The 16,536-nt window shown below is 38.6% G+C and overlaps 1 protein-coding gene across 1 annotated transcript; it reads left to right on the top strand.

Moving 5' to 3' along the window:
* Window positions 1-2,717: 2,717 nt before the first annotated feature.
* LOC149140116 (RING-H2 finger protein ATL14-like) lies at window positions 2,718-3,445 on the top strand. The gene has a single exon (XM_089450076.1). It carries the CDS (start codon window positions 2,772-2,774, stop codon window positions 3,315-3,317), a length of 546 nt encoding a protein of 181 aa, XP_089306202.1. The 5' UTR covers window positions 2,718-2,771; the 3' UTR covers window positions 3,318-3,445.
* The last annotated feature ends 13,091 nt before the right edge of the window (window positions 3,446-16,536 follow it).

The following is a 16,536-nucleotide window of genomic DNA, read 5'->3' as shown; positions in this document are numbered from 1 at the left end:
GAGAGGTAAAAAGTAAAAAAAAACATAGTACCTGGTCATATGATAGTATTTAGTGAACGGGATCATGAAACATACCAGGATAGTTACGGATCTATATATCATGCATAGAGAAAGGATGAATAAAGTATGTGTTGGATTCTACAGTGATGTTCAGGTGCCACACACCGCATTGTGATTGCAAGCCTTTCTTTGAAAGCTCATCTCCCACCTCGTTTTGAGAACGCTTGATATGAGAGATAAGAAAGTGTGAAGGCTTCCACAATGTTGAAATCCTATGCAACCATCTAGATAGATTGTCATTTTTAATAGACTGTTTTTCGGAAACATGCTCAATGATGATCTTGGAGTCCCTGAAGATTTGAATAGGGCCAGTATCCAAAAAAGAGCAGAAGATGAGAAGACCATGTAGAGCCATGGCCTCAGCTTTGTTGTTAGTCCCACGGCCTCCGTTTCAGTAGATAGAATAATGCTGGTCCTCAACAATGCATATGTAAAAACCACAGGCACATCGACCATCTTTTGCAGCTCTGTCAAAATGAGCCCGCGGAAAGATATGCTGAGGAAGGACGTCTACATTAGCATGTGGCTTCAAATTCTGGGGGATATATGGGATGATAGAGAGATAAATGGGGATGATTTTGTTGATTAAGTATGCAGGATCTATATATCCTGCATAGCAAAAGGATGAATAAAGTATGTGTTGGATTCTACAGTGATGTTCAGGTGCCACACACCGCATTGTGATTGCAAGCCTTTCTTTGAAAGCTCATCCGCCACCTCATTTTGAGAACGCTTGATATGAGAGATAGGAAAGAGTGAAGGCTTCCACAATGTTGAAATCCTGTGCAACCATCCAGATAGATTGTCATTTTTAATATACTGTTTTCCGGAAACATGCTCAATGATGATCTTGGAGTCCCTGAAGATTTGAATAGGGTCAGTATCCAAAAATGAGCAGAAGATGAGAAGACCATGTAGAGCCATGGCCTCAGCTTTGTTGTTAGTCCCACGACCTCCGTTCCAGTAGATAGAATAATGCTGGTCCTCAACAATGCATATGTAAAAACCACAGGCACATCGACCATCTTTTGCAGTTTTGTCAAAATGAGCCCGTGGAAAGATATGCTGAGGAAGGACGTCTGCATTAGCATGTGGCTTCAAATTCTGGGGCATATATGGGAGGATAAAGAGATAAAAGGGGATGATTTTGTTGATTAAGTGCTTGAAATCCTCCCTGCAGTTTTGAAAGAGCTTTTTGTTCCGCCATTTCCAAACGAACCAGCAGACAATAAGTGGAATAGGCCACCATATGATTTTCTGGGCACCCCACCATTCGAAAGCATCCATAATGGAGAAGTGAGGAATGACAAAAAATCCAAAGTATGTAGCCAGCTCCTTCCATAGGTTCTGTGTGAGAGGACAGATTAGAAACATGTGCATATTGTCTTCTGTCTCGAATGGACAAATTGAGCAGATAGTTGGGCCGTGCCAGTTCCTTTTTTGAAGATTTGGCCAAGTGAGGTTTTTATTATGAAATACTAACCAAGAAAAAAGTGTAATTTTTAATGGACAACCGGCTTTCCAGAAAGTATTTGGAAATATTTTCCGGGAAAACTCATGCTGATCTTCAATTAAGGAGAGATATATCTCTCTGACCAAAACATTGGTCCTGCCTCTTTTATCCCACCAAACCATACTGTCATTTTCCTCTGATCTGAATATCCCAGCATGTTTCATATCCCAGATAGCCTTATCCCATTGAGCAGCCAATATATTGTTGAGACCCAGCTCCATAGCAGATTTCCATCTAGGAATTGCTCCCTGCCAAACTTTTATGACTTGTGCCCAGAGAAATAAACCTTTTTGATGAAGGAAATTTAGAAGTTGTTGAGGGAAAGGGGACTCCACCTCTACACCCATGATAGAGTCAATGCCGATGAGAATGTTGTTTCTTATTTGAAATTTCCATACTAAATTCTTGAAGAAGAAATGTAGAATCTTTTGGAAGCTCCTCTAGATGACCGACCTTTGTAAAGGACCAAAAGATCTGTTCCTGTACCAATATATGAAATCTCTACTCCCCAAATATTTCATCTTAATAGCCTTACTTTTTATCACATTGTAAGTACCATAAATCAACTTTTTAACTTACTATTTCTCAAATTTCGATAAGGATTATATTTCGATAAGGTGAAGACTAAATATCTTTTTTCACAAGGTTTATGAAAGTACTATAAATCGACTTTTTAACTCACTATTTATCAAGTTTTTTATAAGGATTAAATTTTTAAACTTGTCGGTAGGGTGAAGGCTAAATCTTTTATCAAAAAATCTTAAAGTTGATTTCTTTCCACTCGATAAGGATAAAAAATTTGAACTATCAAGTTAAGATAGGAATTAAATATTTTGTCAGTGCAAATTACAATGTTAATTCCTAAATAACGATGATGAAACATATAAGTTTCTTTTACTTTTATATTAAGTGTAGTGAATAAATAATAATAATCTATTAATTTTGAATTTATTAAATAGTAATTCTAATAACTATAGACATCGAGAACGTGGCAAATCAGCGATTGTAAATATCGGACATTTTATGTCATCACTACGTCATGTTGCGTGCGGGGTGGGGATTCCTCGGGTTGTCTCCCTTGCTTTGAAGCAGTATTAATAATAATTGAACTCCCATCTCAGAGCCTTCTTTTTTTTCTTTTCTCTTCTGTCATTTTGTACGACGAATGTGAATACAGAAAATTTCTGGGAGGAGAGCAATGATAGGGATAATAGTTTTGGCGGTGGTGGTTGCGCTGCTGATTCTCTCCGCGACCATCGGGGTGGTGGTGGTGGTGGCGTACTTGTGGCTGGTCTCGAACGAATCTTTGCACGAGAGGCGACGGCAACTGCCATTAGAGGATAGCACCAAGCTTCCCAAGCGGCAGGGCCTTACGGAGGCTGACCTCCAGCGGCTACCCACCGTCGAATTCCACGAAGGAGAAGAAGGAGACGAGCGCCCATCGGGGTGTGGCAACGCCGAGTGCGTGATATGCCTGGAGGCTTTCCAAAGCGGGCAACGGTGCCGCGTGATCCCGGTATGCAGACATGCCTTCCATGTGCAGTGCGCCGACGCGTGGCTCTCCAGGCACTCCGTCTGTCCCATTTGCAGGAGAAGCGCCTATTGCGAGAGCGACGAGAAAAATGGTGCGAATGGTGGCGCTGCGGTGGCGTTGCAAGAAGGCGAGGTGCGGGATGCAGAATCGAGGTGGAGTCGCCCGCCGCCTACGGCTGAGAGTGTCGTTGTCGAGATGCCGGTTGCCTAAATGCATACAAAGGTTAAAGACGCTACCGCCTCGACTTGAGAGTGTCGTTGTCGAGATGCCGGTTGCCTAAATGCATAGAGGTTAAAGACGCTACCGCCTCGAGTCTAAATGTTAAATTTCAGATTTAGTTTAAAGAAATATATGAAAAATACAGATTGAGTAGGCCTCAGGGTTAAAAGCATGTATCCTTTTTTCAGTACAAAAAATACAGCGTGAATGGGCCCAATAGGTAAATGTATGTGTTTTCTTTTAAAAAGGTCACAGTGATCAAATCTGAAGGACGGCTCTTAATTTAATTTGGAAGGGAATATATTCATTTAACACTTAAAAAATGAAAGGTTATAAAAAAAATAAGCTTCTATTGACAATTGTATATTAAATAAACTCTTCATAATTTTTTTCCCAAAATGAACTAGTGTTATTCTACATCTTTAAAATCTTCAAAGAATAGCTACATGAAAACACTATAAAATCTCAATAGAACTTAGTAAATAAGCAAACATTGTTTTCAAATTCCATTAAAAAAAGGTAAACATACACTACTACACCAAGGGCACTTTTGAGACATTTTTTTGAGACAAAACAAATCTTTTGTCTCAAAAACTCATTTTTTATTTTAACATCAAAAAGTAATCTTAATTGATTTGTCTCAAATATAAGGTTTAAGACAAAAATAGGTTGAGACAAAAATATTTTAAGACAAACGTTATGTTTAATACAAAAATAGTTTAAGACAAAAATATTTTAAGACAAAAGTAGTTTGAGACAAAAATATTTTAAGACAAAACTTTATATTTAAGACAAAAATAATTTAAGACGAAAATATTTTGAGACAAAACTTTATATTTAAGACAAAAGTAGTTTGAGACAAAAATTTAAAGACAAAAATAGTTTAAGACAAAATTATTTTAAGACAAAAACAATTTAAGACAAAATTATTTTAAGACAAAACTTTATATTTAAGACAAAAGCATTTTGAGACAAAAATATTTTAAGACAAAACTTTATATTTAATACAATGACCACTTTAGATCAAACCTATGTTTATGCTTTTATCTTTACATAGAATGTGTCATCTTTGGGCATGGGGGTAATCAGTCTGTGCCCAATAGTACGCCATATGCAACCAATGGAAATACATTCAAGTGAGATTTCATAGGCATGCCACTAGGCTCAAATACACACGACCTTACCCAATGACAAATTTTCCTTTTTGTTCTAGTTACTAACTGAACCAACCATGGATCTTCATTCAATTCCCTAAGTAGATTTCATATACCAACAATATTTAGGTTGACATAACTATAACTAGAACCTAGATCAACTAAAATGGAAATAACTTGGTCATGCAACTTACCTTCTCTCTTAATAATGGATGTCTACTGGTTTGCTTGGTAGTTGTCCACTACTACATAAACTCTCGACATGTTCTGAGCTATATCACCTATTGTCCAAGCTTCTTGAGCACTATAGATCTTTGGGCCAACATTTTGTTGATGTGGATAATCCCTTATTCTATGATGTTCACCAGAAATCCAACATTTTAGTGGCTCTCATCCCTCAAACTTGGTCTACTCTAGTGCTAGTTGTTGCACATTTTTCTTAACAACAACGTTATATTTTTTGTTGAAATTGGTTTACAGGGGTTGGTTGCTTACCTTCCCTATCTTTTGAGTTTTTCTTGGGCTAATTTCTCTTATTTCTAGCATTGTCCTTTTCCTACCATTTTCCCTCGATCTCTGGCCTACATTTTTCTTGCTCATAATCGTGCTTCAGCGTTTTTATGGCATCCTTCAAATTTAGTGGTTCCAGAAACTTAATTTTATCTTTGAATGCCACATGAAAGCCACTAATGAACCTTTGAATCTTTGCTTTCTCATGATTGAGATATGGTACATACCTCAATAGCCATAGGAACTTCGTGATGTATTCCTCATCTAATAATGGCCCCATCTTGAGTTCATAGAACTCCTTTTCATTTCCATCATAATAGTGTTCAGAAAGATATTGCTTTGTGAATAACTTTTCAAATTTTGTCCAAGTCAACTCCCTCTCAACAATCACTCTAACATTCTTCAGATCTTCCCACCATATATTTGTTTTTCCCTTCAAGTTGTAGGTGGCAACTCTAGCTTTCATATTTTTAGAATAGTTATGTATTCTAAAAAACTTCTTCATGCCCAACAACCAAGATTTTTCATCCTCTACCTTCGTCATATCCCCATCAAATGTGAGTGGCTTGGCTTTCTTAAACTCCTTAGGTGTGTAATCATTTTCCTTTCTTCCTGGATGATGATGATGATGGTGATGATTAGAACAATGATAGTTCCTCCTAGTAGTAGAACTAGATGGTTTTTTAGCATGATGCACATCAATGTTGGCTCCTCCTCTTGGGGTGCTCATTGGTGCATCTCCCTTCAAGGTGTCCTAGCTTTCAGGCTTAATCCTCTTCCTAGAACTTCCACCATCTGCCTCATTGGTATGCTCCTCTCATCTCCGAGGGCTCCTTCTATCTCTATAACTGACCCTCATCTCGGATTGCCTCTACCTCTGCAAATCTAAAAGACTTTTCATAATGAATGCATTTATCTTAGCTTACTTCTCTTCAGCTCTCACTAGCCTCTTATTATCTTCCTTGAAGCTTCTAACTTTAGCCCTTAGGCTTCTTAGGGTATCCATCCAATCTAAAGAGTGAATCCCTGCCCCTTGGTTAACTGATATTTCCTCTTCATTGACCCTGACCTCTTCACTTCCATAATGAGACTACTAAGAACTATACTGGACCATTCCAGTCCTCATTTCTACTTTGGCTTTGTCTTATGCTACTTATGATGTGTTTTCAATCACACACGCTATTAGACAATGAAAATAGATAAATAAATACATAGTTATGGCCATGAATTTGATGCTCATGGAGTTGCCATGGTAATCCCTGCTGTAACAAGGAAACCAAATTAACATACTCATGATGTTCAATATCTCACATGCATCAATTACAATTCAAGTAATTTAAGTTGTTAGTGCATAATCATTAAAATAAATAACCAATTATATATAGGTTCCTACCCTTATAGAGTTGCCATAACAATATACCTACAACAAAATAACCATATTAGCACATAACTATACCAATTTACCATCTAAAGTTTGCAGGCCAGCCAAATTCATAATTTATTACAACTAGAAATATGTTTAGTCATGTTGATTGCTAAACTTTTTGTTGTTCCAACATGTCACATAGTGAATAATTCCCATTTAGGTATGTTATTAATTTATTTAGACTATCTTTTAACACCTAACATCTCGCTTAGGTAATTTCTAAAAATCATCACTTGCTCATAATGATCCAGTCCAAGTGTTGAACCTGGATGTTCCAATACCACTTATGCAACCCCATCCTACCCTTTTCTCCAGTGGAACGAGTTGTTACTGAAAATCCAACCCCTCTGGTTCAACTAGAGGAGTGGGATATTGGTTTGATAGTATTCATTATTTTATTTTTGCATAGGAAAATGGGTGTGTGTGTGTGTGTGTGTGTGTATTTATCTAAACATTTATTTATCAACATATAAATAATATTTATGATTGTCACATCACTTTTCACATCACGTCACTATTCACTACCAACTATCTCCCCGCTAATTTGACGGTTCTTGTTCATCGATGCCTTGTTCCATGTGTTGTGTCGATGCAACTTGAACGACCAATAATTCTAGCAGGGATCAGTGCAATCAGGGTTCAAGCTCATGGCTCTACCCCCCACATTGAGCAGCCCTCGTCTCCTCTATCAGATCCAATGGATCAAGAGAATTGTTCCACCCCCACTTCCCTTCCCGGTGATGTCACAAGGGAGGGGTGTCGCAACATGTGGGTTGTGGGCCTTATCTTCACCCACCCTGCCATTGATTGGTCCATGAGGGATGGTCTAGGGTGCCTGTTTTGGTAAAGTCACCCTTCCCTTTCCCAATCATAATATGGTGTGATATGAGCGTGCTAATTAGAATCCTCCATGTCTAGGTCTTTCCTCCTACCAAGGGAATCAACATGTCTAATTAATTTATATGTTGGTCCACTTTGTTGCAATTCTCTGCGCCAACCTGGCCCTTTAAGCATGGGTTCATTTTTTCATTTGTTTCATAGGTTCTGCAATCTAGGACATCCACACCAACATTTTTTCATGGCCTCTATGGGTCGTTATCCCTTACTAGTTCTACCCCTCCTGAGCTTACGATCAAACTTATCTTCCAAAGCCCACTGAAGTTGTAAAATACCAAAAGGGGCTTGAGGAGATCAACACTCCTCAATGATTTATGGGCCAAGGCATACCCTCAAGGTTGTAATTCCATAACTAGAAGCACTATGAAGCTTGGCGAAGACCTCCATGACTATTGAAAATGCAAGGCTACAAGAGCCTCTAATCTAACGTTGACAGTTAATATGTTTTAAAGAGGATGAAATCCTTCGCATCAACTCATGCCTCATAAACGCATGTACATCCGTTTATATGTATGCAAAGACCATGTCAACAATTTGTCTTCGATGTAACTATTATTCTGTAATAAAAGGATTCGTATACTAAATATTATGATGGTAGAATTTGGTTCTTATGGGAAATTTATATGCCTTTACTCTGTGCACCATTTTATTGTTTATTATGTGATAATCTGGTTCAGTTGTATAGGTACTATTTCCAGTTCTTTAACCTTTTTCTTAGTAGGTTAATTAGTCATGTTTAGAAATGGTACTATCACATATTTCAAAGGTATAATAATTTAAATTAGAGAAGAAGTATACCATGTTCAACACAACCATGAGTACCATTCAGTCTAGAACACAATACATATTCATTTCTCATATACATGTCAATCCAAGAGTGTAACACATGATTAATGGCATTGCAATGCATAAGAGCACTTATCTCATGATGCTTTGGGAAATTGAGTTTGGGATGAGGACTCTCCACCCAACCTTAGCCAATTATAGCTACGGTCACTTGCAACTATCATCCTTGAGCCAGATTTTAGAGAATGAGGGGCTTGGTTCAAGGATAAAACACCAACTTTCAGTTGAAACAGGGACTCTAGAGGACCTCCCTCCTACACCCACCAGCCACTCAGCAATCAAATGGAAACACAGGGATTTGAAATGCCCAATACCTTCACTCAAAACATACGAAGGGAATCTTGAGAGTAAATATCCACCCTTAAACAAAACATAGTGGTTCCACTCACTTAAGGGAATCCAGAGCCCAATGTAAATCAATAGCAGGAAGTTTTGAGAGTCTCTCCATCTAGGAATCGAAGGACACAATCCTCCATCTACACCACTGAGGGAATCCAGAGAAAGTCATCTCCATCCTATGGCTTTACAGGGACTCGAGAGGCATTGTTCCTCACCAATGAAAACCACCTGTTGACCAATATTTCAAACCAAAAACATAGTTTATTGCCATTCCTCCCTCTTCTTGTTCAATTTTGAATCTTATATGTTGAACGAGTGAGTGGATAATTCTGTCTCTTCCTGATTGAATGAGAGAGGGTGTATCTAAAAAATGAGATTGAACCCCTCTCATTTATCTGTTATCTTCTCTTCTGTGTTGGGATTGATTTTTTTCATTGCTACTAGCAGAAACAACTTCATTAATTTAGTTCTTCTTTCCTTGTAAATGTTTCTCAAGGAAACATGGTCTGCCTACTTCCTTCCAACCCAAATTAATTTCTTGACTAGTCCATTAAGGCTCACCAGCTATCTGTTTAATGAGTGTACCAAAAATAATTTAGATTTCTACACAAGAAACCCATTGACATCCCAAGAAAGCAACCCCCTCTCAGCTCTTTAATCTATGTCCTTTACTCAGATCCCTTTTTAATATTTAATTTTTGTAAACATGTATACAATGTCTTTTACGAGAGAACCATGGTTGGGGATGTCACAGGGTTTTCGAGAAAAATACTTTCAAATATGAAAGGATGATTCTTAGGGGTGGATTTTATGTATAACTCTATACATATTAGTTAATGATCTGACCCTACGTGTTAGGGTCCAACCCTAACCCCTTTATTTATGTAATAAACCCAATAGGGTCGAGTCATAGTCATAGTTAGTTAAAGAGTCAATAAAGCCCGTATTAATAATTGTAAGTGGTTAACCCTCATTTAAGAAAGGGACCACAGTTAGTTGCAAACAGGCCATAATTAATAAATAAAGTGGTTAACCCATGTTATGCAAAGGACCACTAGTCTTTAGGTTGTTGAATGTCATTTAGCTATAAATAGTAATAGTTATAAGGGAAAGATCATCGAGTCTTATTTTGTAATCGAGATATGCTCTGTTGGAGGTTGCCCCCTCGAAGAGGCAAGTGAACATTGCTTTTATCTCTAAATAATAAAATACTTGCTATATTTCTCATTTTATTATGTGTTCTCGGTTGTATTTCTTTGCATATTTGGTATTCTGTAATTTCTCGCAGGTCAAGAGCATAACAAGCGGTATCAGAGCACTTTCTAGGTTCATGGTACCTCCATTTTTGCAACAAAAAAATTTTTAGGCCAGAGACGTGTTCTGGCATCTTTAAACCACGGGATTTGTCGTTGAGCACATAAACATGTGGATTTGGGGAGGCATGCATGCAGGAAATACAAGAGGTGACCAAGCTTGTTGGACTCCCTTGTAACCCCTGTGGGTACCCCTTCGAGTAGTACTACATTAGATATAACCACGCATGGACTACACTTCCACATACCCTCTGGGTATATCAAAAGCCCCCTAGGCTCAATTGAGACATGGTCTTAGGTAAGCCATCAGTTGTCTTGCTGCTATAGTACATTGAGAACAGTACTCGATGAGATTACTTGTGCGTACGATAACGTATTTAGGTAGTATGGCTAAGGGTACAGTTGATCCTCCTTAGTTAATTCCCTGAAATATTGGGCCGAGTATTATTGTTGGAACCTTATGTATATTGCGATCTATAGCACCTGACAATCCTTTGTGACCATAGTTCCCTCAGCTCTCTGAAGATCGCCCATTATCTTATATGCCAGATCAGATCCACCAGTTGAGGTTCTACCGTAGCAATACAATTCAGATCTAGGTCCTCCCCAGGATGCTTACAAGAGACTTAGCCCATAAGATTCAGGACAAGGAGCTGATCACAGTGGTTCCATTCACTAGTCAGCCTCATTTTTCGGGCGGTCCCAAATTTTTTCGGAGTGACTTCAAGTGACCAAGATTTGTGTATGGTAGAAACCAGAGCTCAAGTCATGGCCAATTAGAAGATCAAGTGCCTTGAATCAAGGTTAGATTCGTTCAAGGAACCACTGGAAGAAATTTCAAAATCGCTTCAACTAGTCACCAAGAGCATGACAGGGTATCATCAGGAGGTGCATAGTATTGATGAACACCTCGAAGGAGAATATAGCCATCATATTCACTTCCATGGAAATCACTAACATTCCCACCCTCGGCCACCCAAGTTGGACATGTATAAATTTGATGGCTCTAATTGGGCAGTATGGGTAGCACAAATAGAACAATATTTCACCTTGAATGATATACGTGATTATCAAACTAAACTACGTGTGGGAGCCCTTTACTTGGACCAAGAAAGATGGCAATGGTGGCAGTGGCATGTGAAATTTTATCCTGGAAACATAACATGGCAGGTATTCTCAAAATCCCTTTCTTAATTGTTTCGAGTTGTTTCAGAGTGGTTCCAACTTCATTCAATTTTGAGAAAGTCAAATTTTAGATCCCATTCAAAACTTAGTGGTTATTTATTGAACCACTTCTTTATAATGAGTCCTAGACTTTGACTTCCAATTTTTTAGGTGCAGTTATTGCATAATCATATTCCTCATGAGACTTTGTAGCAGAAGTTGATCTTTAATCCATTGCAAGCACTTGACCTAGCTTAGGGAACCCTCAGCTACCCCTCCCAAGTTGCACCTCAACATTGAAATTTTCTTTTTCAGTAGACATTCATTTTATCCATTAGATCATTTATTCCACTGCGACAGTCCAACAACACCCTTGCCAACATATGCTTGACAATCCATCTCATCTTTATTGCTATCCTATAAACACTCTTCTTGTGTCTCCAATATAAAAGAGGAAGAACCAGAAAGGGCCTTCTTGGCCCTCTTAACAACCCACAATATGTTTAGCTTCTCTCTTGTGCTTACACTCTAGTCTTCTCGCAGCTTCGGAATGGTGAATCTTAAACACAGTCTCATGATGTCCATTCAGGGAAGCATAATTCACCCTTTGTTTGAATCAAATTACCCCCTAGAATTCCCTTTACCTTTACATGCATGCATATATTTTCCTTCTGGATGACTGTTAAGCTTCCCATCTCTATTTCGCCTCCCTCTCCTACCCTCATGAACCCGATAAGCTGAATTTAACCAATCACAATGTATCTGAGATAAACAATCCATCCAACTTAGGAAAGGGCCTTTCGGAAGCAATCAAGATCAAAGTGGACCAATGGACCCATATTCAGCAGCTAGACTACGAACAAATCCCATTCAAATGTAAGGTATGCCATGAATATGGTCATTTTTCTAATAGGTGTAGTAAACTAAAAGAAAATGAAATGAATGAAAATGTTGAAGCCAGTGAAGACACATGGGAACAAGTCAAAAAAAGAAAGCAAACCCCAAACAGTTTGGCCCAAAACCAAAGCCTCCCCCAAAAATCCAAGCTGCATCCTTCTCCTCCCCTCCCATCTTGACTCAGCCATTACCCTCTACATCAAACCACTTTGAATCTTAGGAGGAAGAAGACCCCTCATCCCCCCACTCTCCTCCTGATCCCCAGGAGCCCCCTCTCCCTGAAAGCCAACGCCAAGACACTATCGAATCGTCATTGCCTCTTACTATTTCCTCTCAGCCTCTTCTTGATCCTCCCCTCAACAGAATCACCAGAAGCTCATCTAAAGATCACGGGGGTTCTAGTGAACCCTCCAAGAAACCTGGCCCAGGCAAGAAATCTGCTAAGCAACATAGGGATGAGAACAAACAAAAGGACATAGCAATGGGAACACAGACACCCATAGAAACTTATATCCTGGGGCAGCATGACAAAAAAGCAATCATCAAGGACCAAGGGGGGGCGAGCACCTCCTCGCATACCGCATATCTAATGATGAAAATATTATCTTAGAACATCAGGGGACTTGGGCACCCCTCTAAGTTAGCAGCCCTAAGGGATCTTATCATTTCTGAGACGCCAGGAATTATTATGTTACAAGAAACAAAACAAAACCACAAGGAAATGAATAAAGTCATTGAGCAGCAGAGACAGTATAGAGGAAGCATTAGTGAGGCAAGAGGAGCCTCAGGAGGAATAGCAACAATTTGGAATCAAGGTATATGGAACTGTATTTTGGAAACAATAAATCAACATTGGATCAAAACAACTCTGGAAAATAAAGCAGATCAGCAAGCCATTATCATCTACAACATCTATGTGCCGAATCACTGCAGAGATAAGGATAGTTGTTGGCATGATCTAAAAGATAGTCTGGATGCAGAAGAGAACACTAACATTATTCTAGGAGGTGACTTTAATTTAATCCTCCACGCCAATGAGAAAAGGGGAGGCAGTTTTATGCCTGATCCATATAGAATACAGTTGGAAAATATCATGCAGGAGCATGATCTTATGGATGTCCCTCCAAAAAACTGTAGATACACCTGGAACAACCACAGGATGGGTGCTGGTAACATCATGGAGCGGTTGGACAAAATTCTCATCAATATTACACTTCTCTCTGCTTTCTCCATCAGATATGCTAACATTCTAACGTGCTCTGCCTCCGACCACTTCCCAATAACTCTAATGCTGGAAAATCATAGGCCACTTGGGCCCATTCCATTCAGATACAGTTCTCTCTGGAATGATATACCAGCAGTTGCAGGAATTGTTTACAGCTCTTAGATCCAACACGTGGAAGGCTCTCCCGGTTTCATTTGGGAAACAAAAATACGGAAAACAAAACAAGCCATCAAAGAATGGGCTAAAACAAAGTATCAACAACCAGAGAAGGTAAAAAAAGAAATTAAGAACAATCTGGAGAGTATCCAAAGACCAATAGAGGATAATGGCCTTTCCCAAGAGAATAAACAACAGGAAAATGAACTCTACTTACAACTATATCGAGTTAACAGAGAAGAGGAAACAAAATGGAGGCTCAAGTCGAGACAATTATGGTTACAAGGGGGTGACAAGAACTCAGTTTTTTTTCGCAAGCAAACAACAACGAGAAAGATAAGGAATAATGTTAGCTCCATCCTAGATGCAGAAGGTGATAGACAAAGGACTCAGGAAGCCATTCAAAGAGCTATTACAGATCACTATCGGGACTTGCTATAGATAGGCTTAGGATTTCTTTCATTTTGCTTGCATTTAGATTTAATTCTACATTCCTAGAAGTCCTCTTATCAAAGGGTCAAAATTTAGTTGTGGCTTGGCTGAGCGCCAAATCAGCTTAAGGATCACTTTCTTGTGTGATCAGTAGGAGCGTTGATCTGACGTGTCTTCTCTATTGGTAAGTAAAAGGCATACTTTAAGCCATTAGCGATAGAAAGAAGGTAACTGGACCTAGTTTAACCAGTTAGAACCACCATTTCAATGGAAAATGAGCTGCTTTAAGTTCCCGGCTAGGTGGTCTCCCTTATAATGTTGAGGCAGAGAATTTCGAGCCTTCAACAGGTATACAGACACAACTCACAACTATCGTGTGTACTCTCCTTGGGTTGGAAGTATGGAAAGGAGATGGGGAACTGTTTGTCTCTAAGGGCAAGTTTCTTTTCCTTAGATAAATCTCTGTGTATGTGTGTTGAATCTTGATGCGTGTTGATGATATGAGCTCTCAATCGTGAATTTACTTCTGCAGATCAGTAGAGTAGCTTCTAGTCTTGCGATTTAGAAAATTTCATGAGCAATTAGAATTTGCACATTAATTTCTACAATACCCACTTTTAAAAGTAGGTACAATAAAGCTTTGAGTCCAGGGTTTAGGGAAGTCTTGCTTGATTGTTAAATAAAAAAGGACATGCAAAGCAATTTTTAAGATTTTTGTTTGGTAGCTTTTAATGTTCTTAAATTTTCCCTTTACAAGTTTTTTAACCTCAAACTGTATGTTTTCCAAAGAAAAAAAACTTATTTCTTTATAGAAAAGGTTTGAATATTCCTCAGATTAAGGGAAGTGAGAATTGACTTCTTTAGCAATGGGGGCCAAAAGAGATTTAAGGTACCAATCCATATAGAGACTGTTATGAAACCAGCTCACAAAAAGATAGAAAAGAGAGATCCACGCCTTAGAATTCAGCCTCTTCGAGGGGGCAACCTCCTTTACATTACATAAATGAAAAATTCTTGGATGATACAAATGACAAAACCTCCTTTCTATATATAGGAGTCTAAGGAGTCACAATATAATCCAGCCGACCTAACAATAATAATATAAAGCCACAAAAATAACAATAGAGGGATTCTATGGGGCACAAAAATAACAATATGGGGGTAATAGGGGCACAACAATATAAATAAGGGTATAACTACAATAGTAATGGGGTAATCACTAGTATTATAGGGACCCAACATGCCCCTCTCCTTCAAAAAAGTGTTGTCCTCAACGCTTGAGTAGTTCTGGATACTTCTGCATAAAATTCTCATCCTCCCATGTGGAATCTTCAGTGGATAAGTTCTTCCACTTGATAAGATACTCTGAAATTGATCGATTTCGTAGTTGTCGAGTTCTTGTTTCTGTCACTGCTTCCGGTTCCAATATAATTTTTCCTTCCTCGTCAAGTTCTGGAAATATTGTTTGAACTGGGAGCTTGTCGCCTATAACCTTCTTTAAACATGAAACATGGAAAACTGGGTGCAATCGAGAAGCTGCAGGAAGCTCCAATTTGTATGCCATAGTACCAATCTTTTCCAACACCTTGTATGGACCATAATACTTTGGTGATAATTTATTATCCTTCTTAGCTTGCTTTAGGGACATTTGCTTATATGGTTGTAGTCGTAGGAATACCCAATCACCTACATCAAAACTTCTTTCACTGCGATGTTGGTCTGCTTGTTGTTTCATTCTATTTTGTGCCAACACGAGGTTATCCTTTAAGAGTTGGAGGACTTGTTGTTGATGTTTGATGTGATGTTCCACTGCTTGAACCTTAGAATTTTCTCTTAAATATGATGTGATTGATGGTGGTTGGTACCCATAAAGTGCCATAAATGGGGTCATTTTTGTTGCTGTATGGAAGGAAGTGTTATACCACCATTCAGCCAGAGGCAAACATTTGACCCATTGTGTCTATTTATCAGATACAAAGCAACGAAGATATCCTTCCAAAAATTTGTTTACTATCTCAGTTTGCCCATCAGATTGAGGATGATAAGATGAGCTATGAGCTAACTGAGTACCAAGACAAGAAAATAATTCTGTCCAAAAATTTCCAGTGAAAATGGGATCTCTGTCACTTACAATAATCTTTGGGTTTCCATGTAGCTTTTGAACTGTTTCCATAAATGCAGTAGAAACTGTACTGGCTTTAAATGGATGTGATAATGCACAAAAGTGTGCATACTTGGTAAGTCTGTCAACTACCACCATGATGACACTCTTTCCCTCAGACTTGGGTAAACCTGTGATAAAATCCATTGAAACCTCCTCCCAACGTTGGCTTGGAATGGATAAAGGTTGTAATAGACCCGGTGTCTTAATTGTTTCAACTTTATTTTGTTGGCAAACCAAACATTCCGCCACAAACTTTTGAATATCTGATTTAAGGCCATCCCAAAAAAATTCCTTCTTAACCCTGTGGTAAGTTTTTAAAAATGCTGAGTGCCCTCCTAAGGGAGAAGTGTGCAATTCCATAAGAATCTTTTGTTTTAGCTGGGAATTCTTACAGAGGTATAAGCGATCTTTGTACCATAACGAATAATTTTTCCAGCTAAATGTATCAGAAGTACTGGAATCTTGTTGTAGCTTTTGAATAAGTGCCCACACTTCTTCGTCATTCTTCCATTCCTCCTTTGCTTCGTTTATCCAATCTGGTTGGATAATAGAAATGGCACACAACAATTCTTCCATATCCTCATCCTTTCTTGAGAGTGCATCTGCCACCACATTTTTCTTCCCTTTTTTGTAGATGATTTCAAAGTCATAACCCAACATCTTTGTGACCCACTATTGTTGCTCTTC

Source organism: Pinus tabuliformis, chromosome X (assembly GCF_031772625.1).
Source record: "Pinus tabuliformis cultivar Carrire ecotype Pingquan chromosome X, CPIR1, whole genome shotgun sequence".
Lineage (NCBI taxonomy): Eukaryota > Viridiplantae > Streptophyta > Pinopsida > Pinales > Pinaceae > Pinus > Pinus tabuliformis.
The sequence above is the reverse complement of the archived record's forward strand: the minus strand, read 5'-3'. Positions and strand labels throughout refer to the sequence as shown.

Excerpts from the sequence above, each read along its gene's own strand:
- LOC149140116 (XM_089450076.1), top strand. The coding sequence starts at position 2,772 with ATGATAGGGATAATAGTTTTGGCGGTGGTGGTTGCGCTGCTGATTCTC.